The 27,864-nt window shown below is 41.1% G+C and overlaps 1 protein-coding gene across 2 annotated transcripts in view; it reads right to left on the bottom strand.

Moving 5' to 3' along the window:
• Positions 1–27,864, bottom strand: part of GPM6A (glycoprotein M6A) — a 345,565-nt gene that overhangs the window by 56,326 nt on the left and 261,375 nt on the right. For both annotated transcript variants that reach the window (XM_073341667.2, XM_073341666.2), the window contains exon 2: positions 8,651–8,843. In XM_073341667.2, the coding sequence (XP_073197768.1) occupies positions 8,651–8,843 (193 nt within the window). The remainder of the gene's footprint in view (positions 1–8,650; positions 8,844–27,864) is intronic.

The raw sequence follows: 27,864 nt of genomic DNA on the forward strand, positions 1-27,864 counted from the left end.
TAGTGGAAATCCTTGTGTTGGACAGGTACGTGAGGGGGTTGCCCCCAGACATACGGGGGTGGGTCCACCAAACGATCCCTCCTCCTGTGATGAACTAGTTGCCCTTGTAGAGAGACATGTAGCAGCCCAAGAACTTTCGCGGACCACCGGGGAAGGAAGGCGCCAGAATTGGAGACAAGTCTCTGCGCCGAGGCCCTGGTTTGCCCTAGCACCAGGCCGGACTATGGAGGGGAGGAAGGAGGCTGAAGAGCGGCCAGAGGTCCCAGAGAGACTTGAGGACTTGGGGAGAAAGGCTCGGGGGATAAAGCCCAGTAGCCCGAAAAGTCGGGGGCTGCCCCAAGCAGGGTACCGATGTTATGCATGTGGCGAATTGGGGCATATCGCTGCCCAATGCCCAAATCTAGAAGAGCCCATGCAATGCAAACTGGGAGATATAGGGGGACCATGTGATCTAATAAGTCTAGTTGGGGTTGCAATGGTCCCTCATAGATACATTAGACCCATTAAGATGAATGGTATAGAGACCACCGCGTTAGTAGTAGACTCGGGAAGTGCAATCACACTGGTCTCAGGAAAGCTGGTCGGGCAGGACCAACTATCCCAGGCCAAATGCTCAGGAATATCCTGTGTACATGGGGATGTCAGTTACTATGCGATCATCCCCGTAAAAATAGAAGTCTCGGAAACCCCACTAAGGTGACGGTGGGAGTAGTTCCGAAACTCCCCTACCCAGTCCTTATTGGATAAGACTTCCCGGGATTTGATAGCCTACTCCCTGGGGAGAAGGTGGAAGAAAATAATGAACCCGGGACCCAGGGGGTGGCCCAGATAGATAACCCCACCTCCCACCCCAGCCTTCCACGAATTTGGCCAGGATTTGTTCTCCCCACCAGGAAAGCCCCGGAAGACTCAGAGGGAACGGAGGGCAGATAAAAGGAGGGGAATGAGGATCCTGACCCAGTACCAGAAATCTACGCTTGTAGGGGAAAAAGGTGGCTCAACGAACGGTGGGGCGGGGCAGGATATCAACGACCCAATAGCTGGACCTAGTTCCCTGGGAGTTTTCCCCGAGGGGGAGACAGAGGTAGATCCCCCTGAGTTTGGACAAATGGGGACCTCACTTGGGAATTTTCATCAGGATAAGGCCAATGATCCAATATACCACAATATTCATAAAGTAGTAGTCAAGGTAAATGGGGTCCCCGTGGAGAGGAGAGTCAAGGGCCCAGGGCCATATTATGTGATTAAGGGTGATCTGCTATACAGAGTAGTCTGGGTCCAAGAGCAAGTCGTAGAACTCCTCTTGGTCCCACAGAAGCATCAGAGGGGTGTGATGGATCTTGTCCACAGCCATCAGTTTGGGGGCCATCTAAGGATAGATAAGACCCTTGATTGGACTCTGCAGAGGTTTTTTTGGCCTGCCATTTATGCGGTGGTCCGGCGATATTGTACCTCCTGTCCAGAATGTCAGTTATTTGGGCCCCGACCACATCTAAGGGCCCCTTTGGTACCTCTACCAATTATTGAAATTCCATTTGAGCGAATAGCTATGGATCTAGTAGGGCCACTGGAGAGGTCAGCCCGGGGTCATCAGTACATTCTGGTAGTACTAGATTATGCCACCCGATATCCCTACGGAACACTACGTCCAAGACCATAGCCAAAGAATTAGTCTGGATTTTTTCCAGAGTAGGGATACCTAAAGAGATCCTGACAGACCAAGGGACCCTCTTTGTGTCTAAGTTAATGAAGGACCTATGTACAATGCTGCATTTACGGACCCTCAGGGCGTCAGTCGATCATCCCCAGACCTATGGTTTTGTCGAACGCTTCAATAGAACATTGAAGAACATGCTACGGAAAGTGGTTAGTTATGACGGGAAAGACTGGGATGCCCTGCTGCCTTACTTGCTGTTTGCTGTACAGGAAGTTCCCCAAGCTTCCACTGGATTCTCCCCATTCGAGCTGTTATATGGTCGCCACACCAGGGGCATATTGGACATGGCCAAAGAGGCTGGGAAGAACAGCCGAACCCAGAGAGAAATATCGTTGAACATGTATTGCAAATGAAAGACAAGATAGCCAAAGTCGCCCCCCTTGTGCGCGAACACCTGGAGAAGGCCCAAGGGGCCCAACGGACATACTACAATCACCAAGCAACAACCCGGAAGTTCCAGGTGGGAGACCGGGTAACGGTGCTCATACCCACGGCAGAGAGCAAGCTCCTGGCCAGGTGGCAGGGGCCATATGAGATAACAGAAGCCATAGGAGAAGTCGACTATAAGGTCCGACAGCCGAGTTGCCGGAAGCTGGAGCAGATCTACCATAGAAACCTGCTGAAACCATGGCAGGATAGAGAAGCACATGTGGTTGCGCTAGGGGCACCATCCCCTAAAAGCTACCAGCCCGACCAAGTGGGAATATCCCCGGAGATGACTCCAGAGCAAGTGATCAGCCTGAAGTGATCAGCCTGATTAAATGCAACCAGGATGTGTTCTCAGAAAAGCCAGGCAGGACTACTGAGGTTCACCATCACATCCTCACAGGACCTGGTGTGAAGGTGAACGTCAAGCCATACCGGATCCCGGAGGCCAAAAGAGAGGGGATCAGGACAGAGGTCACGAAAATGCTGGCCTTAGGAGTCACTGAAGAATCTCATGGCCAATGGTCAAGTCCAGTGGTTTTAGTGCCTAAGCCGGATGGCAGCGTGAGGTTCTGAAACGACTTCCGAAAGCTGAATGAGGTGTCCCAGTTTGATGCATACCCTATACCCCGGATAGATGAGCTAATTGACAGATTGAAAAAAGCATGGTTTATGTCTACCCTTGACCTGACCAAGGGCTATTGGCAGATCCCCCTGGCCAAGGCCGACAAAGAGAAGACAGCCTTTGCAACTCCAAAGGGACTATATCATTATACTGTCCTCCCCTTTGGGTTGCATGGGGCGCCCGCTACTTTCCAAAGGCTCATGGACAAACTGTTGTGACCACATGGCAAGTACGCAGCAGCCTATCTCGACAACGTTATCATATATAGCCCCAACTGCGAGACACACTTGGAGAAGGTGGAGGCAGTGCTGCATACCCTGAGGAAGGCAGGGCTGACGGCAAACCCCTCCAAATGTTCGCTCGGGCTAGCTGAAGCCAAATAACTCGGGTATATAGTGGGGAGGGGCATGGTGAGGCCCCAACTCAACAAGTTAGAAGCAAAACAGAAGTGGCCCCGACCACTCCGAAAAAAACCGGTCAGGGAATTCCTGGGACTAGTGGGGTACTATAGATGGTTCATTCCCCACTTTGCCACCAGGGCATGCCCATTAATGGACCTAACGAAAGCTCGGAGCCCAGACATAGTAAGCTATGGATGACGGCGGCTGAAGACGCTTTTTCAGATCTACGGATGGCCCTCTGCACTGACCCCATACTTGTGGCCCCAGACTGGGGGAAGGAGTTTATCCTAAAAACCGACGCCTCTGATGTAGGGTTGGGGGTGGTACTTTCACAAATGGTCGGGGAAGACGAACACCCCATCCTCTTCCTCAGTAGGAAGCTCCTGCCTAGGGAACGGAAATACACTGTTGTCGAAAAATAATGCCTGGCAGTAAAATGGGTGGTAGAAAGCCTCCGCTACTATCTACTGGGACAGAGATTTACCTTTGTCATGGACCATGCCCCTCTGCAGTCGATGCACCAAAGTAAAGACAAAAATGCCAGAGTGATGAGATGGTTCCTGTCGCTTCAACCCCTCCACTTCGGAGTACAACGTAGGTCTGGAATCCAACATGGCAATGTGGATGGCCTGTCGAGAGTGCACTGTTTGCCGACCCAAGTAGCCCAACCCCATAGTGCTGGGGGGGGGAAATATGTGGTAAACCCAGGACAAACAGCTACAAAAGGAGGGTAGTAATTAGTCCCAGGGGATTAAAAGGCCCCTCCCTATCCGCTGAGGAGAGAGAACCATGGGGCAATAAGGTTCAGCTGGAAAAGGGGTTGCAAGGGAACCAATTAGGTTCAGCTGACTCCAACTACTTGGGACCTTTTTAAACCCTCCCCTGGGTAGTAGGAGTGGGAGAGTGAGGGGAGCAGGGAAGCTGCCAGTAGGTTGTTTGCAGCAAGACACCAAACCTTCCCAGTAGGGAGGCTGCACTCGCTCCCCAGAAGGGAAGGAAAACAAGCACAAGGGACTGACTGAGGAGAGGAGTAGCAGGATCCTGTGCCACCTATAAGAATTCGCCTTGCCCCAAACCTGAGTCTCCAAGGCTAAAAAGGACTGAGCCTACTGAGGCGAACAAAGTATTTTGCCACAGCTAACACTGCCTCTTGCGTGGCTTCTGGGTTCTGGTCGTTTCTCTGTTTTGGTTTGCAGCCTCACTCATTTTAAACCGTCATTGTATTGTGCTCTTTCTTCATTTTCTTTTTTTACATTATATAATTCTAGAAGTGGAGATGGGATTATTATTTTTCTTATGGGAAGTTGTTAATTAAAAACCCACATGGATCTGGACCATTTTTCAAAGGCTGCAACAAACAGCAATTGTATCAGCTAATGAGGCTGCCAAGCCATTGTTGTCCATGAGAAGCCCTGGTGTTTAGAAGAAGAAATGTTATTAGACTTTAGCATTTTTGTTTCCGGCCTAGCAAGAACAGGTCTGTGCTATCCACAGGGCGTGCTTTCCTCTATATGTGGCTGCTCCTGCTTTTAGATAGCAGTGAGTGCTTATAGCTACATAAATTGCACTGCATGATTATAAAAAATAAAACTTAATATAAGAAAATAATCTAAGATTGTAAATGCATTGAGAAGAATGAAATGTCATAATAAATAAAGGGTGGCCTATCAATTATGTTGTAAGGGTTTTGCACAAATGTAGTCATGGCTGCAGTAAAAAGACCTTTATCTACCAACCACACAGAACAGCTTTCACATGTAGATTGATTTTTAGATTGCATGACATACTGAAACCAACATGTCAATAAACCAGAGAGAAACCATAAGCATGATTAAATACATTTCAACACAATGAGTTCCATTACACAATCCGTTTTGTATATTTTTCAATGAGGGGCACACTTTGGGTCACACAGAAACATTTCACATCACTGACAGCACTAAGGAAAAAAGCTTCTTAAAACAGAGAAAAACTGATCACTGAGGATGGCTTTTCTCATAATTTTTCTCTATTTTTTACTTGAGATCAGAAGGTCTATCTATTGTGACAGTTCACTGATGGAGAGGCAAGAAATCATAAAAGGGAGAATTTTCATTATTTACAGAATTTTGCTTCTTTCTTGACTTTCAAGACAACATCATTTACAAAGGGCATTTTGGACCTGCTGAACTATGTTGTGACAAATCACCAATCACTGACTCTCCCTAGAAAATTACCTTTAAGGGCATACTAATATGTATTAAAATCAAACAGAAAGGCAGGAAACAGTATTGCACAGCTTGTCCAGTTACAGATGGCACCTCATTGCTTTCAGTGAAAAAGTTTGCTCTCCCTCAAGATTTTATCTTGGATCTAACGTACAGAAAAATGAGCTGGAGTCAGAGATCAATGAAAAGGCTGCCAAGGAAGCAAGTGCTTTTAAGTAAGGCTGGGGCGGGGCAGGGTTGGGCAGCCAGTGGAAGAAGCCAAATAATTAAATAATAATAAACAATAAAATAATAATAAACAGTTCTGCGGAAAAGGACCTAGGGGTGACAGTGGACGAGAAGCTGGATATGAGTCAGCAGTGTGCCCTTGTTGCCAAGAAGGCCAATGGCATTTTGGGATGTATAAGTAGGGGCATAGCGAGCAGATCGAGGGACGTGATCGTTCCCCTCTATTCGACATTGGTGAGGCCTCATCTGGAGTACTGTGTCCAGTTTTGGGCCCCACACTTCAAGAAGGATGTGGATAAATTGGAGAGAGTCCAGCGAAGGGCAACAAAAATGATTAGGGGTCTGGAACACATGAGTTATGAGGAGAGGCTGAGGGAGCTGGGATTGTTTAGCCTGCAGAAGAGAAGAATGAGGGGGGATTTGATAGCTGCTTTCAACTACCTGAAAGGGGGTTCCAAAGAGGATGGCTCTAGACTGTTCTCAATGGTAGCAGATGACAGAACGAGGAGTAATGGTCTCAAGTTGCAGTGGAGGAGGTTTAGATTGGATATTAGGAAAAACTTTTTCACTAAGAGGGTGGTGAAACACTGGAATGCGTTACCTAGGGAGGTGGTAGAATCTCCTTCCTTAGAGGTTTTTAAGGTCAGGCTTGACAAAGCCCTGGCTGGGATGATTTAACTGGGAATTGGTCCTGCTTCGAGCAGGGGGTTGGACTAGATGACCTTCTGGGGTCCCTTCCAACCCTGATATTCTATGATTCTATGAATTAGATTTCAAGAAAAAAATAAATTTGGCTTTAGAGCTCCTTCATCATTTCCAGTGAATTATCTACATTTGAACTGTGGCCCTTGACTGATACTTTCACTTAAGATTTTGACAGGGGAACCTGGAAAACTGGCTATGAACTGAAAGCATTGATTTGCAGCAGTTCTGCACTAATGGGTTCCGAGAGACTAATAAAATAAGTTACAGTCTAATAAAATGACTGATCTTTCATTCAGTGATAACCCTGAACCTTAGCTGTGAAGTCAAGTTATACACATTATTCTAAATGCTGGCATAAAAAAAATAGCAGAAGCCACATGTTTCCCAGCTGCTCTATAAACTACACTGCAGAACAGTGAGATCAGATAACAAGCTCAGAACCCTCACTCCTAAGGTGATGAAATCTGGATATAGCAAAGTGGTGATTTACTTGATTTGCATGAATGCCTCTTGCTGACTAATCCAACAAGCAATATTGCAGTGCCTATGAAGAAAATCCTTGCACAATAAGGCAGGGCGGTGATAGGACAGGACTGTACTAGCCAGGAGATCTGGATTCTATTTCCAGCTCTGTCACTGTCTTTCTCTGTGATTGTGGGGAAATCACATAGCTTCTCTGTGAGGGTTCAGGGAGGGACAATGATGCTCCCCATAAATGAAACGTATGGTCCTTCAGCTTTGGCTAGGCCCATATGCATCAGAACTTGCTTTCAAATTCCTGAGAAGAGGATGTTTTTTACGAGGAAGGGAGGAACAGAAGAGCCACCATTTAGTTGTGTCATTTTATTTCAGATTTGATTAAGATATTGTATTAGGGCACATATACACTGCGAAAACACCCAGCGGCAGGGAGTCTCAGAGCAAGGATCAACTGACTTGGGCTCCTGGGGCTTGAGCTACAGAGCTCAAAGTAGCAGTGTAGATGTTTCTGCTCAGGCTGGAGCCTGGGCTCTGAGACACTCCCCTCACCAGGTTTCACAGCCCAGTCTCCAACCTGAGCGGGAAAGTCTATAATACTACTTTTAGCCCAGTAGCGAGCCCATGCCAGCTGATGCAGGCTTGGAAGGTACATCTACACAGCAAAGAAAAACCCACAGCTGGCCTGTGCCAGCCGACTCAGGCTTGCGGCACTTGGGCTGCAGGGCTATTTAATTGCTGTCTAGACTTCCAGACTAGGGCTGGAGCCCGAGCTCTGGGATCCTCCCACCTTGCAACTAGGTTGCAAAATGACACAGAGAGAAAGTTGATGCTGCAATGAACAACAATCAACTCCCTAAGTTTTTCCAGGGGGAATTTCCACAGGTTGGAGAAAGGAGCATGCCTTGTCCAGCAGCTGCTTCTGAACTCTGCTCATTCCCTGTCTTCTAGACCTGTGGAGTCCAGTGTTGTCAACTCTTGTGATTTTATTGTCAGTCTCATGACATTTGGGGGTTTTCTTAAAGCCCCAGCTCCTGAAGTTGTGTTATTATCTCAGCTGTCACTTAACAAAGTAAGTTTCTAGCCTTCATAGATGCAGAGAAAGCTTGAAAACGTGAACCCTAAAGGCTCAAAAACAAGAAGGAAAATAAAAAGAACCCAACATTGATTATTTAAAAAACAAAGTCTAATGATTTTTAAGTCAATCATATGATTTTGCGGGGATAGACTCATGAGTTTTGAATGATTGGCAAATGTGGAGTCCTCATTGTCTGGCTTGTGTAGTTGTGCATGGGGTCTCCATACCCCCCGCTATGACAGGAGTATGGCTTTCCCATCCCTCTTCCATCTTTGCTAGAACATTTGGCTTTTAGTAATGATTACCATTTTTCTAAATTATTTGTAACCCCATGGAAATGTGTTTGATAGGTATCAAAGTTAATTACTTATGCAAAGCAAAACTATGACGGATGTTTACAGTGAATTACTTACAATGAATGAATATTTTTATATATTACATAACGCATTGTAATTACTTAATCCATTTAATAAAACTTATAAATCTGGGAAACATCCATAAAGATCACAAAATACATTAATGCTAAAAATTACATCAATTATTGAGTAATCAATAGCTAAAAATTACTACTAGATTTGAAAGTTTATTACAAATTACTTGTAGAAAGCAAAGATATTAGCCCTATTAGAATTACAATTGCTGTGCTTATCTTATACTATTGCATGTACTTGGGTTATATGATCTGTGCTTTTTATTTAAGATTACTTTCATGAATCTCATTTTTCTCCCTTTTCTTAATTGTCAGCCACCTAAAAGCAAAGTCACAAAAGGTTAAACAATGCTTACATGGTAAAGACATCAATAATGTCCCCAGCAGCTCTTGCCATCTCAAAGTAGGTTTGCAGAATGTTGACAGTTCCCGAGAGTGCTTCATGTCCACAGCCACAGAAGAGTGCGACCCCAGCATACAGCAGGATGGTGGCAATCAATGAGGCATAGGGAATACCTCCCAAGCACTTGATGCAGCACTCAAAGCACCCTGCATAGGAAGAAAATAATACTGTAACACTTTTTATTGTCTGGCTATTCCAAAAGCACCAGCACCTTCTTTGATGTAAGGCAATATTTGCGTTCATGTATATGGCATATGCACTCTGAAAATTGAAGATTGCAGGCCAAGGAGAGAGCATGTCAGCCACCAGCAATACAACCTTCTCTACACTGTCACTGTCCTCAGCATCAGAAAACGGAGAGCGATTCATTCAGCTCTTCTGCCTTCTCAATTGTTGTTTGACCCACTACACTACACTACACCAATCCTGACTAAAAGGAAACTATTAAGCAGTGTGAATCGTCTGTATTTTATGTGCTTCTGGTGTTTCTATTCAGAGCAGATTAACACACTGAAACTAGGCTAAACCTATAATCATTATTCTAGTTGGATTATAGAAGAGGACCTAAACAAAACCAGAGAGGAAGGATGGTACAGTAATCAGGGCAGTGGCCTGAGGCTCAGGAGAACATTATATTCCCTCTTACACCTTAGACTATGTGTGCGAGATTGGACAAGTCATTTAGTCTCTCTGTGTCTCAGTTCCCTTCTGTAAAACAGTGATAATACCTCATTGGCATGTTGGAGTGAGGATAAACACATTGTTTGGCACTCAGATACTACAATGACAATAGTGCTGATAAAAAATCCCCACATGTGCACACTTAGAGCCTGGTTTGCCTTTTACACCAGTATAACTCCACTTACTTTAGGGTCATTGCTCCTGATTTACACCAGTCTAAGTGAAATCAGAAAAGGACCTAGAAAATGAAAATAGTTTAGATATTACAGATGAACCAAAAAGCTTTAATACTGTACAGTGGCTTAACTTTTTGACCTCTAAGGTTGAGTATATTCAGCCTTAGATTACTACGATGAGTTTACTCAGATCCCATGTCTCTTTTCTTCTCCTGCAGCACTTACATTTCTCTCCGCATACTTGCTCCTTCCCAGCTTTCCTACTGCTTCCATGCTGATGATGCTCATTAAAAAAACAGTGTGTTAATTAAATTTGTGACTGAACTTCTTGGGGGAGAATTGTATGTCTCCTGTTCTGTTTTATCCGCATTCTGCCATATATTTCATGTTATAGCAGTCTCGGATGATGACCCAGCACAAGTTGTTCATTTGAAGAACACTTTCACAGCAGATTTGACAAAATGCAAAGAAGGTACCAATGTGAGATTTCTAAAAATAGCTACAGCACTCAACACAAGGTTTAAGAATCTGAAGTGCCTTCCAAAATCTGATTGGGATGGGGTTTGGAGTATACTTTCAGAAATCTTAAAAGAGCAACACTCTGATGAGGAAACTACAGAACCCGAACCATTACAAAAAAGAAAATCAACTCCTAGTGGTATCTGACTCAGATGATGACGATGAACATACATTGGTATTCTCTGCTTTGGATCGTTATCAAGCAAAACCTGTCATCAGCATGGACGCATGTCCTCTGGAATGGTGGTTGAAGCATGAAGGGACATATGAATCTTTAGCATCTGGCACGTAAATATCTTGTGACACCAGCTACAATAGTGCCATGTGAACTCCTGTTCTCACTTTCAGGTGACATTGTAAAGAAGAAGTGGGCAACATTATCTCCTGCAAATTGCAACCAAACTTGTTTGTCTGAGCAATTCAATGAAGTAGGACTGAGTGGACTTGTAGGCTCTAAAATTTTAAATTAAAAATAAAACAATGTAGAGTTTTTTGTACATAATTCTAAATTTGTAAGATCAACTTTCATGATAAAGAGATTGCACTACTGTACTTGTACTAGATGAGTTGAAAAATACTATTTCTTTTGTTTTTTACTGTGAAAATATTTGTAATAAAAATAAATATAAAGTGAGCACTGTACAATCCTGTACCCCATGAAGTCAGTGGGAATATTGCTGTTGACCTCCTTGGGGCAAGGATTTCACCCTATTTCTTCCGGCGTGTGCATGGACAGTGACTGTGGGGAAATACCAAAACAGAAATAATAAATAATAATGAAGGGAGTAGAATTATACAGATGTGAAACCAGCGTAAGAAGAGAATCAGGCTCACAGAAGACCTGGACAGAAACAAACTATTCAACACCTTTGCCCAAAGACCTCCAATCCCATATTCATGTATTGATTTTAAAGACACCCATCCTGGTAATACACTGGGAAATCAGTGCTTTAAAATAAACAGTGAAGATAAATATGAGAACATATGAGTTGGGAAGGAGTCTCTGGCTAATGTACGCAATGATGGAATACCAATATCATTTGAACAACTGCAACAAATACACCTACCAGCAGTATGCTCATATTTCTGGAATTACCTATCACTCAACTACTATATGAAAGGAAATTAGGTAATTAACTTCAATGAATCCATTTTACATTAAAAATAATTACATTTAGCAAGCATCAAAACTTCCACCATACAATTTACTAATTTCATAAGTCTCAAAACATCACACCACCCATCAAAAAAGAGAACTTGATACTATTAAGGAAAATTTTGGCAAGACCAATAGAAAGCCCTAATAGATAAACCAATCCAAAGTGACTAAACAACTAATGCAGAAAAGGACTCTACAAATTAGAACTAATTCTCATTGATTTCTTCTGGTGATGTAAAAAGAGAGAGATATAAAGCAGTAATGTGGTTATGCTGTAAGAACAAATTATGGCATCAACATAGCACGTAAGACATACACATAATTAAACCTACTGGTATAATTCTCATCCTTCCATCCTAAAAATGTGTAATTGTCTATACTTGCAAACTTGCTAAAAATATCACTATATATTTTACCTACTGTATAATTTACCCACCTACAGCATGTATTAGTTACCTATATAGTTGCTATACAAATTCCTCTCAGGAATTTGATACACACTGTTTTGGGAAAGTGATCTACAAAACATTTGAGAATTTTTTCTCAAGCCACAATGGTACTGAGGTATATTCACCTTTCAGGGCATGAGTCCCATGGCCAGCAACGTAGTTACACATGCACAACCATGAACATGCTAATTTGGAAATACAGGTTCCACTCATTTTATTTTATTGTTCACCCTGTGCTAGAACCCTATATAATGCAATATAAAGAGAAAGATGACCATGTTCACACTAAGCTTTCAACACTGATGTATCAACATGATTGCAACCACTGATGTGTCACTACTGTTGCATGTTTGTGATAAATCTTATACAAAATATGTCTTGTAAGGTATCATTGGAAAAGTTGTAATCTGTTGAACAATTTATCCTATTTATATGCATGTATTATCATTGTATATGAAGTTATGAATCTTTGCTCTGTGTTTGTGTCTCAAACATGTTGTGTTCCTGGGTAACAAGGCAGATTTACATCAAGACCAGGCAGCCATGGTTGATGGACCATTAAGAAGAATCAACTCTTCCAATGGCCTCCTCCTGAGGACAGAAAGCATATGGACATTGGAGGCCCACTGACTCAACAAGGCATGGAGAACATGTGATCCCTGACTCCATGTTTGTGACAGTAACTTTCCATGCACATGGGTTGAGGATATAAATGGAGACTGTGAAAACATCCCCTGGCCTCTTTCCTGCTCCACATTTCTGGACAATGATTTCTAACAAAGGGAAACTTTGAACAATGGACTGAGGTCCCCCAGTCTTTTGCGTGATCCAGAGAGACGTACCGCAAGCTAGGAGATTTAACATCACTGCTATTATCCTGATTTACAAACTCTGAAATCAGCCATAATATATATGATTCATTTTAACCATTTAATAATTCTATGGTTTATTATATTAATAAACCTTTAGTATATTTTGCTAAAGGACTGGCTACCAGTGTGGTTTTTGGGTGAGATCCACAAGTACAGATTGATCTGGGGTGAGTGTCTGGTTCTCTGGAACTGGAAAAACCTAACAGATGGGATTTTTGGTTTTTAATATTCATTTATCACAGAAGTCTGGTTTGTCTGGGTGGTGAATGAGGCGCTAGAGGGCCTGAAGGTGACTGACTGTGGCTTCATAATAACTAGTACAGTATTTTGGAAGCACGCATTTGTTAACTGATTTGGTGAAATCTTATGCTAGAGCACACCATCAGTCTGGGGTATATGCCCTGTATTCCGGCAATCTGACCTGAGACTGGTGCTCTTAACCATGTCCTCTACCAGGGAGTGTGACAAACTATTTAACAGGAACAATTCAGTGTCAACAGTGGCTGTGCTCACTTTGCCCTCTTGTTTACCTAGATTTTTTTTTCTAGTTTAAGGTTATAATATAGAACTGCTGGGGCTATATACTTTTGACTTAAACTATAAGAAATGTCCCTTTTCTCCAATATTGCATTCCCCCGCCCCCAGCCTTGGAATTGCAAATCATAAAAGCAGAACTGGCCATTGCATTCATCATCAATCCACAGAGAAAATATTATATCCAAATGCATCGTAGGTGGCAAGCCATGGAGCTGTACTATGTGTGTGTAATGCCAACTTCCAAAAATGTTGTTATTAGCTATCAAAACAGGTGCACATTAAGGCTGTGTTAATGGATGTCCAAACCAGTCATTGTTCCACAAACAGCTGCCTCCTCCCCTCCTCAGTGTAGACTCTTCTTGCCCAGATTAGGAATAACCAGTGTACTGGAATGCCCTTCATAGCTCCTGCTGTAGAAGGTTTGAAAAGTAGTCTCTCCACAGGTTTTGTGGAGGAGCCAGAATTTGCTCCAGTCCGGGCTGCTTTTAGTGGCTGCAAGTTAGCGAATGCGCTTCTTCATGTAGCGGCCAACCATAATTGTGTGTATATAATTTTCTCTTTACTTTATATTAAGGAGATAAATGACTTAGAACTCACTACAGCAATTTAAACTGCAGTTGGGGTTTATATACAAATTGGGCATAGAAACACCACCACCACCACCATTCTCCTTGTTTATAAAGTGTTACTATTATGTGAACTCTTTGCCATCACTGCAGCTGATGTTCTGCAAGTGACATATGAAATAAACAATCTGTCTCTGCCTAGTACACAGAAAGAATACTGTCTCAGAGCCTGATTGTCTTGTCACTTAAACCCATGAAAACTGTATTGAAATTAATGGAATTACTCTGCTGTAAAATGGGTGTGACACCTGAATCAGGCATGCATTATTGCAATTATGGTACTGGCTATAATATTTAGTATTCAGAAAGCCTATCAAGTCCAGAACAAGAAGGCAAAAGAGAAAAACAAGAACACACAGAATACTGAAGTAGTTTGTATTTTTATTTGTATATTTCTCTTTCTGAAAGCATCTCCATAGGTATCTGGAACTTTTGGGAGAATCCAACTATTATTTATATAGCCACAGAAATATACATGCACAATGCAGAAAAAAATAAAAGATCCTGTCAATGAACATGCTGAATATTTTTATGAAACATCTGAAACAGTTTTTCAGTTACTTCTCCATCTGATATTAGGACACAGTGGGAACAATAGATCATCTGAAATGCCAGAAAGAGGTTGCAATGAAATGGGAAACAATTTGAAAATCTTCCTTATTGTCTATGGCTTTTCCAGGCTGAGGTTTGCAGTTTTGTAGCAAAACATTAACAATTGGTCACATGGTGTAACAGGGCTGCTGGATCAAATTAACACATATAGAACTCAAAGAACACAACAAAACAAGCTGATTTGGTGTGTTTCACCACGTGAACCTGAATCGTAATCTGAAGCTCTAGAAGTTTTGGAGTATGTGAAACAAAACTAATGGAAAAATCAGCAAAAACACTGGCAAATCAAAAGTGACATATTTTGCATGGGACTAGTTCTGAAAAGTCATTGAGAAATCACCTGACAGGGGAAGTGACTATGACGGCTTCTCTACACAGCCCCACGTTATAGACTGTCGAGATGTGAATTGCAGTGCACACTTAAGTATTGCAGTGTAACTGCCCCACATAGATCCTGCTAGTACAAACTAAAAGGTACCTAAATTCACATTAACACAATCCAGTGTGAATATTTTGCAATGATTTCCTGATATGCTGCTATTATATTGGGTATTTTAGAATGCAGTCCTGAACTGCTCAATAAACAGAAATGGGTGAGCAGTGTGAAGGATACATTAATTTTTGTAAATGTCCTGATCGCTGGTGGGATGACACCATGTCTTCAAAGGTGCCCAAGGATTGCCAAACTATTTTTCCATTTCTAGAAGTCCATTTACATACAAACATCCTTTGACAAGAACTAAAACTGGATTGAAAAGAAAATTAAAACTTTGGGTATCCTAGGAGAACAGATGTGTTCTAACCAACTTCCATTTCAGAACATCTTCTCCAATTGTTCTAGGGATGGCTGAGAAAAAGAGAGTTGTAATCTAAACCTACATCATAACTTTGTAACTGGCCCCTATCTCCATGATGGACCAAACTAGAATTCCAGATTCAAGATGCACCCAAGCAATGATGGGTGTGTATCTGAATATCTGGATCCCAATTGTGCAGCTCAGTTCCATCTCTGAACACAGCAGACAAAGCTTTTATGGATTTAATGGCTGTCATGGCAATGAAGAGGAAATAAATTGATATTTTAATATCAATGGATGAATCAACTCAGGCACTATTAGACTGTTTAGGAGCTAACCAAATGTATTCATGAAAGTCCTCTGTAGAATAATGGAAATTTTGAATCTCATGTTAAGACATCAGGATATGTAAATAGGTTAGGCTGTCATCTTAAAAAAATGTTACTTGACACTTCTTTCTGTTTACCTTGTGATCAAATTCTTCATCTTAAAGTGGCACGTTATTGAAAATGTCATCATTCAATAATACCAGTTATGTTTTAGTTAATGAATGTTCCTGATGCTGCTGATTCAAACTGTATTTTTAAATTTGCAAAACATTAAATATTTTTAAACACAAGCACACACTTTATGTGGCTTTTGAAATTTAAGACTAAAGACACTTGAAAATTTCAAGCAACTTCCATCTGGAAATATTAGAGAATTGTCTACTTCTGTGAGTTTATTACTGCAAAATTGGAAATAATTACTACACATGAATTTAAACATTTAAAAACATGTTGTCAACTCTTACAATTTCATCGTGAACCTTCCATTATTTGCCTATTTAGTTAAATCCCCAGCTTTTGGAGTCCTGGAGAAATGGACTTGCAAGAAAAAGCTAGAAAACATGACATCTAAAAGCTCAAAAAACAGAAGGCAAATCAAAAGAACCAAGCTATATTAGTTTTAAAATGTCTGGATTTTGATGGGGTCTGAGTCATGATTTTTTAACGTTTACGGTTGGCAATACTTGGGGTGGAAAACTGTGAAAAAGAAGCTTACCACAAATACTTCCTACATGGCTTTAAGGAGCCAGTTAGCAGGTACACCATTTCCTGTTCTGCTACTGCCCAACAAACTGGCTTGTCTAACTGAGGATCCAGGCAGCATGCAACAGACAATTGCAGTGCACTGTAGCCAGTGGAAGAAGCACTCCAGGGATTGACCTGGACACCACAGGAAGACAGACAAGATACCAGGAACTTGGTATCATTAGGCCACAAATTTATTAAGTAATGAATCTGGTAACTATCCGGAAATAAATTCAGTGCAGGTCCTCCTTCTTTTGTAATCTATTCCATATGGGGGTGGGCTGCCATCAGCCCCTCTCCCCCACCCCCACCTCTACACCATTAACCTGATCCCAGCACCATTGCTGGGACCCCACTGCCCTTCCCCTGGACATGGGTTAAAAGGGTGGGGAAGAGGGGGTTGTCTCCTCTCTGTACAAGACATTGCGGGCCCCAATCCCATTCCCATCTTCTTTAGGGGATGCTTCCTCCTAATCCTCTTCCAATTCCAGTTCGTCAGGGAGCCAGACCCCTGACAGGATGAGTACCTGTGCTGATCTGCCACGTTGCAAAAATATAAATTTTACAATCTAACCTATCCCACCAGGCTCCCACTGCCATGACCAATCTGGCAGTGAAGGAAAAATTCCTTCCCAGCCCCGAAAAGGCAACTAGAATGATGTGCTCAGCAAGGCAAAAACCTGACCCTACTCTATTCCTGAGGGATGGGGCCAGCAGGAGGGAGGCTTTTCTTCTCAGACAGAATGGTGCCCCAGGCTGGGGGGAGGGCTTATAAGCCCTCCGCCCGCTTGAGCATGCATGGGAGCCAGACGTATGTTGCATCTTTGTGTCCAACTAATCAGCCACAGAGCCAGCAGAAGGCCAGGAGGAGTGCACTCCTTAAAGGGTTTTCTTTCCCCTTCTGGCCCAGACAAAGTCCCCTACTTCTGAGGCTGTGGGAAGGCAACAGATGAATACTTGGGTTGCTGCTGCCTAGCAACAACAAATGTCAGCTAACGGCACAAAAATGATTAGGTGTGACTACGCGGACAGACTCTTTCCCTTGCACATTAGGTATCAAACATCACTGGTTCTACTGTTAGCTGCGTTTTCCCACAGTAAGTATGTTGGAATGTAAGCTGACCTTTATGGCAAGAGCGTTAGGAAAGAAAAAAGTTCTGAAGTCTTTCAGGAAGTGCGGCTATTTTATGGCAAACAACTGCACAGTCAGTAAATAGCTGCACTCAGCATACGGCCCAGGCGGAGGAGGAGGAATCATAGGTGACTGTATGTTACCTCTGTGCTCAACTGATCCACTTGCTAGGGACTGATTCAGCCATGACCTCCCCCCCCCCCCCCCACCACACACACACACACACACACACACACAAAGCTGGAGCACTCTCATAACTACTTTTACTTGCAATGGCTGGTAACAGACCCTCAAGGCCATAATGCCAGCTGGAAATGGCTGGGTTGCAGCTGAGTCCTCTGTTCTCCCATGCCCTCCCCTTAATTCATCTCCTAAATACAGTATAAGCCAACCAGGTATTCACCTTGCCAGAGAACCCTTCATCTGACTGATCAGGGCAGTTCTGTTGCATGATGGGCCAGGACCCGACTGATGTGCTGACAGCAGTGCTTGCTTAATAATAGGCCCACACAGCTGGAATTCTCTCCTCGAGGAAATATGATTAAGTATAAATTCTCCAACTTTAGTAAGACCAGCAAAATGTTTGTCTTTGCACAGACCATCTCAACTGATTATATTGTGGTTTTCTAGCTCTTTGATAAAACCACATGCAGCAGGAGCAGGGTGTTTGATCTCCTTCTGTGAAACTGTGAATATCTCAGTTTAAACCTGTAAATTGCCCAGATGGTGCTGGACACCAAACAATAATCGTAAATGATACAAAGCCACAAGTATGTCTATTCATGACCATATTTGGTCCTCAGACTGTATAGAGAACTGCCAGGTTTTAAACACAAAAGTCACAGAGCATAGGACCTAGGAAACTTATTCAATACACAATATTTGTAACACAGAAAACCCGAAGGGATAAGCAGGTCTGTTAGTATTAATAATTCTAGGTATATATTATTTCTTTTTATACTTCCTGAGCAAAAGAAACCAAATTTTAGAGATTAATATCTTGGATACTTCCAAAATTTCGAAACAAAAAGTAGCAATGGACTGTGGACTAAGTAGCATGACTATAAAATAACTCTGTGTATACTCCCAACGCCTTTTTAGCTCCAATATAATGAGCATGTGAAACCAAACATATTTGTTTTACTCTCTAGGTCTATAAAATGACTGTCAATTTAAGCCATTTCTGTTTCACATCCCCCTCAGCAATCAAAAGACAAATGCATCTGAACTAGGGACTGGTTTGCCAAATTTCCATTAGATATGAATTAAACCTCTCAGAAATGTGATTTCTTTATTCTAATGACCAATTAAAATGTTAATTAAATGTAAAAATCTAATTTGTTAAATAAGATCAAAATCAAATCAGTTAAACCAGAGGTTCTGTGGTCTTATTCTGTGGGGTGCTTATCACCTCCCCTTCTAAGATGAATGCTGTACACTCAGTGGATTGTTAAATTATTTGTCTTAATTTACACTTCTGAGTGATTGCTTTTTGTTTTGTTGTTTAATTTCCAAGACAAAGTTACCTGTTCCATATTGTAAGGAGCAGTAAGAACTGAAAAGTTAGAATCTGGATTTTGAATTTCTCCCATAGTCTGAAAGATAGCTCCAGGATTTTTAGATCCAGAGTTTTGATGTAGTCTACAGATAGAGTCCATCAACAAGGATCAGAACTGGGGGCTAGATCCACAAAGGGCCAGAGATAGAAAATGACTCTATAGCCCAATGGTTAGGGCACTCACATGGGAGAATATTTAATTATTATAAACAGTGGAACAACTTCAACAGAAGAGATTAATAGAGACCTGCCCCAGAATACCTCATATTTCAGTGCTTCAGGCATTTTCCTGGGAGGGTGGAGACCCACATTCAAATCCCTACTCCAAATAAGGTATACAGGGGGACTGAATCCCAGTCTCTCACATCTCGGGTGAGGGCTCTAACCACTGGGCTAAAGTTATTGGGGGGTGAAACACCCCCACCTCCTCCCGCTTTCATTCTGTTTAGGTTTAGGCATGCTTTAGGAACACCTATTGGATCAGGAGCCACAAGAAATGCCTACTTTGAGAATCCCACCAGTGCTTATGTGTGAGACAGGTGCCTGGGCACCTAGACTGAGGCAGCTGTGTCCATGCTCACTGGCAGAAACTTAAGCACCTTGGGACGTTCCTGTGTGAAATTTAGGTGTCTACAGAATTAGGCAGAAGCTAATTTAGGTGTCTACAGAATTAGGCAGAGCAGGGGTTTTGAGGATCTCAGTAGCACATAAATGTTGGATTTAGGAACCCAAGTCCTTTTATGAATCTAGTCCCGGATTCTGATTCTTGACCCTTGAAAAATTAGTGAGATGGACTGTTCATATCCAGGTTTTTGCATCAGACATATCTCTACATCCAATCAAAAATAAAAAAAATCCAGAAAAACAGCATAAGAGGCTTTGGGTTTACTTTTATGAAATTACAACATACAGTAAAATTCAGGGTATTCCATTGTTTACCCTTTGGTACAGTTAGTGACAATATCAGTATCACTTGATAAGCTGGTTCCTAAATAAAAATTGGTATCAAAGTACAGCATTTAAATTGACAGCAATAAATGTACCATATTAACTATAACTCTCCCTCCCCCCACCCCCCCCACACAGAGCATAGTCATGGGTAACACTCAGAAGAATTCAATTGCCACTACAGTTTATTGTACTTCCTCGGAAATTAGAAAAATCAATCACATTGAAGCCAAGGCCACAGAGGCAAACACTAGTTAGAACATAAAAGCATAGTAGAGGCAGAAATGCAAGAGTGATTGTTAAGTGTACTTCAGAGCCCAATGCTCCTTCTGGAAAAATAACTTCTCTGTCCTAGTCATACATATCCTCTGACATAAAGTATTTTGCACTTATTTATAAACCTAGAACTAAATTGTCCACTGACTTAAACCCCATGCAACTGCATTTAAATCAATGGGATTGCAAACGGACTGTACATAAGTCCAGAATTTAGCTCCTAATCTCTAAAGTTCCAATCACAGAAGGTGCTGATTTGCCTCCTCTCCCACTGAAGTCAATGGGAGTTCTGGGCTCTCAGTATGTCCCAGAATTTGATCAGCACATCACAGGATAAGAACCTGAAATGGAAATGACACATAAACTCAAAGAAATAGGGCCTGAGTCTGATCTCCTTGACACTGAATCTACACCAGTTTAACTACACTGACTTTACTGGAGACAATCCTGATCTAAACCAGGAATCTACAAATGGGATCAGAATCAGGCCCTAGTTTGTTTTAGGTTGATTTATAATGTATGGTAAAATGACAAAACAAATAGTAGAATACTCCATATTCACTTGAAAAATGCTGAAGTATGTTTTACATGTAATATGCTGTAATGTCACATGAATACAATTTAAAAGGAGAAATTATAAGAACAGTACTGCCATAAAATATGATTTCAAAAGAAAAATGGTCAGAAAAACAAAACCAACAATATCCCATCCTCCTTGAGTACTTTAGGATAGAGCTGCATAAATAAAATGTGTATATAAAGAATCATTATCTGGTAATTGGTGACAGGTAAAAACACAAAAGACACTCATAAAACATTTAAAAACTGCTCATTTCTTACTCAGAGTTACACACTGAGATCCTGAAAGTTGAAGCAGCAATGACAGGATGGCACAAATACTGCTTCTGAGACTTATTTTACTTTGAACTGTAGCATATATATGGAAAATTGTCTATAGCTATTATAAAAAGGAATGAAATGCGCAAAGGAGAAGGCATTTACCTCTTTCTGACACAAATCTATATTCTTTTTAGGCTATGCTTCCTAAATGTTTGCAGTAAAAGTTTGTATATAATTGGCATCTTTCCCCGCCCCTTCTTTTAAATAGGATCATAACAATCAAATTAAAAAGAACTTTTGGAACAGCTCTAGTCCATCCCCTGCCATTGCACAATTGTCCCCTATGGTAAATTTTGCAATGCTTTCAGTAGTTCATTTTCAAATTATTCTAACAATGGGGCTTTCTATTTTCAAAATCCCTACACCTGATTCTGATCTCACTTACACTGATGTAAACCAGGAATAACTACATCAGAGTTATAGTGGGTAAATTGAGTGCAATCAGAATCAGTTCCCCTTTATTTCAGGCCTTGTCTAAACTAGAAAAGTGAAGGGGTTTAACTATATCAGTTTAAAAATCCATCTAGCTAAACCAGTGAAATCCCCCAACATAGACACATTAAGCCTTGCTTATTCTGAATTTTCTTAGATTACTAGGTGATTGCCATAGTTTGTTTAAATAAATTCTTAGATCAATTTAGTTAAACTAGTGCACTTTTCTAGTATAGACAAGGTATTGGCCAATAGCTTTATGTGAGGAGGTTCTCACATTTTTTTTTCACAGTGTGTCCCACTTCTCAATACATGAATTGTCTTCTGGATCACATCCTCTCTCAGCCCTATTGTAATTGCAGTTATTATCTTGCTATAAAACACTTGCAGTTAGGGGATGTTACAGCGGTTAGCACAAGAGAGTCTGGATTACACCTGGAACTTGAAGAAACTAAGTGGCATGCATTTTTTGGGGGGGGGAATTGCCAAGTCCCTTTGAAAAAGTACTTGAATTATACTGCAGAACATCTTTGTGGCAACAACAGGAATTACCTATGTGAAAAAATTATACTGGGGAAAGTTCAACATATTTTTGACTGCTTATTCATACAATTTAGCAGCTGGAAACAAGGAGCAGAGACAGCACCATGTGAACAACCAGCTCTGCGAAGATCACCTATAAGTGCTTTGCAGACCAGTTTGAAAACCTCCAGTTTTATTCTGAATATTTATTCAAATCGTACTATTCTGATCAGTTTACTTTTTACTCCAAAAAATGGTGTATCTGTGTGGGTGGGTGGGAGGGAGGGAGACAGGGTAGTGTTTTTTTTTAATATTTTGTTTTAATACCACTTATTTATCAAACAAATCCTCCTTCCTTAATGATGTGTAATTCTCTCCCTTCTTTTGCAGGATTGGTAACGAGAATTTGAACCTTGGCACTGATGATGTGGCAGGATTTGGATTTTTAATAGTGATTTAAAGCACCATTAAATTCCACAATGATTAACTTGCTTGATTAATTACCCCATATTTTCATCCAAAACACTCCCTTATGATTGCTATTATACAGCCATCACTAAATGTAGTGTGCTTTGAAAAATAATGCATAGACTATAAGAATCTTAAATACAGTTCAACAAGATTACACAAATCCATCAAGACACCTTCCACATCAGAAATAATGTTGCCTAATATGAATCACATTAGCACTTTCTTTACCTAACTTGAAAGTGTTAGCTTAGTTATATGCTAGGTAATTAATTCCTAAATAGATTGCTTGACTGGCTTCTAATGAATCTGTAGTTTTGATGCCCAGCAGAGATGATGTGGAATATGTTTCTTATTCAAAAAGGAAACTTGCAGGAGAAAAGCAGTGAGCAATTCAAACAGTGAGCAATTCAGTGAGCAATTTGCTAAACAACTATATTTAGCAAAGCCACCTGGCATAGAGATCTATGATTTCTTTCACTGCCATTTGATGTACCAACCATTTTAAATCCTTGTTAGAAATGTGTATCAGGGCAAACTGATCGAAGGCTTGGTGTACACTTAACTATATTGACCTATGACGGTCAAGGGTGTGAAAAAAAATCACACCTCTGACCAATGTCGCTATGCCAACCTCACCTCCAGTGTAGATGCAGCTATGTTGACCAAAGACATAGCTACTATCTTTCAGGGAGGCGGTGTTCCTAAAGAATGGAAAAACCCCTTCCATTGATGTAGGCATATCTATAAAAGCCTTTAAGCTTAATAGAAGGGTGGTCTCCGTAGTTTTTTTTAAACTTCCCTTAGGACTTGTCTATACTACAAGGCTATGCCAAAGATGAATGTAGATGAATGTAGAACCTGAAGAAACATCTGTGCATGCATCTTTTGGGGGAAAACTGCCAGGTCCCCTTAAAAGAAAATCTGAATAAGCATTTGTGTAAATGTACTACACACTCTTGTCTTCCAATCCCTTCTCAAGACCCACTTCTGCCAAAATGTCCAGTGCTGAATGATTAGTCTGAGGGACAGCTGGGGAAAGTAAATATTTAATTACTGTATATTACAACAAAAATAAAACAAACAGCAAATGTGTGTGAAAATTGGGAACACTTCTTTATCTGACTCTCCCTCAATCCTTATGTGTTGCTCATCCTCCTAGATCGTAACATCTTCAGGACATGAATTGTGTCTACTTTTATGTTTGTTCAATGTCTAGCACAACTAGGCCCTGATTCTGATTAGGCCCCATGGGTGCTACCATAATATAAATATTAAATATTATTTAATAACCATAATAATACTAAAGTAAACACGTTTGGGGGTGACAAGAAAGATAGCATCAGCTAAGGAAGAAAACAGTATACAGGTGGGAAAAAAGAGCAATACAATTCAGGGAGACCTGTAATCTCATGTTAGGAAGAAGAAATGGGTGGAATAGTAAACAGGAGATTGGGCCTAAAAATACCCTTATATTTGGCAATCTCTAGGTGTCAAGGGGATGCCACCTCTCTGCTGTTTGACATCTGCTCATTTCTCCATATGTCACAATTTCTGAAGCTAGAATGTTGATAACCATGCCATTCTAAAAAATTCCTTCTTATTTACAAAAGTCTAATCACATCTCCAGTGTGGAAGGTGCAAACTCTCCCTGTTGGCACACACATATACCAGTGGAAGGAGACATACTGAAAGGCTCACAGTGGGAAAACATTGGCAGAAAAAATATTTCTTTCTTTGCTAATTTACAAGAGAAAACAACTTTTAAAACCTTGAATGTATTTCACAAATACCTATAAAAGTGCAAAGATTTATAAGGACAATTTTGAAAGCAGAACATCCAAAGCACACAATATAAAGAACTCTGTAATAGCAGTCTAGCTACAAAGTAGGACATTCTTAATGTATACTCTGTTTTAAAGCCAACCTTTTGCTGACATGTATAGCACTTCATTGTTCACTTGTACAGTGCAGACCAAATCTCTGGGGCCAGCTGAACCACGCTAGTGCAGAACCTTTAATGGGTAGAAAAAGGTGGCTACGAGGAAGTTATATCAACTAGACCAGTTTCCTGGTGACTGCTCCACTGATTGGGAATGTGGAAGATTACACCCAAGAATGCCCCTACATCTATCTGTAGAAGGACAAAGCAAGTGACACAGCACCAGCTAAGAGGATTCCTCAGCTGCCCAGAATGCTACAAAGGGATCACGGCCAGGAGCCAAGATTTGACCATGTTTCTTTTAAAAGGCAGAGTTTCTATTTTTTGAAAGTTGTTTTCTGGTGCTCCTCAGTTCCATCATAGTATATTTGAATAGGATAAAGTACACTACAATGATGAGTATAGTATAGCTTCAGTAGATATACAAGATAAGGTGACTTAAACAACCAGATTCATTGCCCAAAAACGTTATGATGGTCTGTTCTTTTCTTATGCTCACATCTTATGCCATCTTCATATGTGTGGCACCATGCCCACTCAGAATTTGTTTGACTTATCTGATTAAATTATAAGTGACAAGGGTGATGGGTTTAAATGGGCAGAAGCATAACACTGCAAGTGATCTCTCCTATTCTGCACACTCCTCTTTGAGGCTACATGTTTCTTTGCATTTGTTACCTGCTGATAACTATGTACTCAAAAATACTCAAAAAGTGGGGGGAAAAAAAGAAGAAAAGAAAGACACAGTATCTGTGCATAATCCTAGTTGATAAAGTACAGATTGGATAATGAGATGGTTTCTTTAGGCGTTGAAAGAGACAAGATGTGTGAGGCAGTGTCTTTTATTGGACCAACATATGCTGGTGGAAGAGACAGAGTCAAACTTTAGGTGTGGAAATATATGTTGAAATTACAGACTGAAAACACTCTTAAGGAAATCTGGTGACAGATAATATATATTTAAAAAGACTCTTCCCTACATGTCTTCGCCAACATGGGAAAAACTCAGCCAGGAAAAGCAATGGCACAAACTCAACAACAAATAATAAATGAAGCAAGCTAACAAAGAACGGCCTTGTGGTTAAGGTATGATGACTCAAAAAGGCTGAGTTCCATTCTTAGCTCTGCCATGGATTTACTATGTGATCCTGGACAAATCACTTAACCTCTCTGTATCCCACTTCCCCATCTGTAAAACAGGGAAAATAACACTTCCCAATCTCACAAGGATGTTGTGTGGATAAATTCATTAATGAGTTTGAGGCATTCTATTACTGTGGTGTTTCTGACTATGGCCCCAGCTGAGAAAGCTGTTTACGCCACTGAAATCAATGAACATGCACTGTGAGCACAATGAGATTAACATACAGGGAAAGCATATCCAGATTGCACATACCCACAAGAAGAAAAGAACACAGGACTTGAAGGAACCTCATGGATTGAGTCCAGTCCCCTCTAACACAGGCAACCATGTCTCATATGTCAATGATGTTGTATCACTTAATTCTGTCTTTGTAAGTGTTTAATCCACCTGCTTTATATTTTCTCTGAGCAACGAGACAAGTCACACTTATTGTTGTTGCAGAAGTGAGGCCCACATTGGCATCTCAATATAAACAGAGCCAAGAGTCAACAACCAACTGACAATGGATGAGATGTGCAATAAAGTGATTTTGCTTAAAGTAGTCCTGTATTAGAATCACTCTTGACAGTGTCTGCAGAGGTGGAATTGATATAATTCCTTAGGGAAAATACACAGTATGTGTGTAAGAACACTTACTCACAAAGACGGAATTAAATGACACGCGGAGCTAAAGTCCTGGCACGTGTAAGAAAGATAATGATATGTTTTATATTGAAAGGGCGTGGCTATATAGGTATTTCCAATCATTTCAACAGAGCTTGCTGACCTCATTGTTCCCTAGGTGCATGCACAGTTCACTCAATACAAGCCAGCTACCACATATAAATGAGCATCCTGGGGAAGAGGGTGAGGAGATGCAAACTTCTATTTGCCCACTAATATGCAGACATTGCCAAAGCACAGGAATTCAACTTCCACAGACATGAGCAAGAGAGACCCTCCTAGTTAGGCTTTGCATTGCTGGAGCCTCAGATGCTCTGCTGTCACCACCACTTGCATCTATTTGCCCTAAGATGTGTCACATTGGTTGCTGTACTCTGTATTGTTAATAATATATTACATTTAATAATTCACAGTTAGAGGCATTTTTCATTCCAAAGGAGTCCAAAATCTTCACTGACTATTTTAGTACAGATCAGAAAGCAAACAATCAAGGCAGCCAGTTACCTCAAACTGGAAGAAGAGTGCAAGGTCTATCTGTGTGACAAAATGTGCGTCCTTACACTCCCATCAAGTTGACTGTGGTGGTGGAAGCAATGCTCTTGACCTCATCATGATTCTGACCTTCCAAAATACATAAAAGGCATCGCCAAAGCCAAACCCCCTGCTTCTCTATGCTTCCTTACATAAGCAAAGTAAGGTGCGAGCAAACCTAAGTTCACCAGAATGGTAATACTTTTGTTTCTCCATATGCACAAAAGCGTGCAGCTCTGAGTTGTGGCACTGTGGGGTAGTTATTACTTGGGGGACAACATGTACATGTTTCAGAGTAACAGCCGTGTTAGTCTGTATTCGCAAAAAGAAAAGGAGTACTTGTGGCACCTTAGAGACTAACCAATTTATTTGAGCATGAGCTTTCGTGAGCTACAGCTCACTTCATCGGATGCATACCGTGGAAACTGCACCAGATATTATATGTACATGTAGGACAGACCGATTCCATACTGACAATGCGATATATTTGATATTGATTTATAGTGACAGTATGCACTTTTCTGAACTTGGAATTGGGTGTGAGCTGCCGTTCAGTGTTCACTTTTGAAGAGTTAGTACAGGAGCTGTTGAGGCTCAGTCATCAAAACAGATTCTTCTCAGTACGAGTTATACCTCTCTGACCATTTTTATGACTATCATCATGACAGAATTGGTCGATATCATTGGTTCCACACAAAACCTACATTTATATAAAAATAAATGCAGCATAGCAATAAAGACAACAAATCAGCAGCAAAAAGAGACAAATACAGCCTTGTCATTTTATAGTCAATAATTATTTATTTTGTGCCCAAACTGTCTTTATCCTTGGCCAAGATCATTTCTGGTAGTGAAGGGATTCATTAGGAAGTGCACATGGGAGAGACATGCAAAGGCAACTGCATTTAGGAAAATTCCCTCTCTTTTTATATGCATCATTTAAAGTTTGTGTTGTAAACTGATGTCACATTCTCAGAGTACATGAGAATTACAAATTAAATAATTAAATGTAGATTTGCAACAAATTGTGTAGCACAAATCCCATTAAAATGAAAACTGTCATTTATGGGACATTAATGCTTATGAAAATACAGAGAAAATAATGTTGTGCTTAGCTTTTATGTGCTCTTCAGTACATTAGGTTTATTGC

The sequence above is a fragment of the Lepidochelys kempii genome, chromosome 4 (assembly GCF_965140285.1).
Source record: "Lepidochelys kempii isolate rLepKem1 chromosome 4, rLepKem1.hap1, whole genome shotgun sequence".
Classification (NCBI taxonomy): domain Eukaryota; kingdom Metazoa; phylum Chordata; order Testudines; family Cheloniidae; genus Lepidochelys; species Lepidochelys kempii.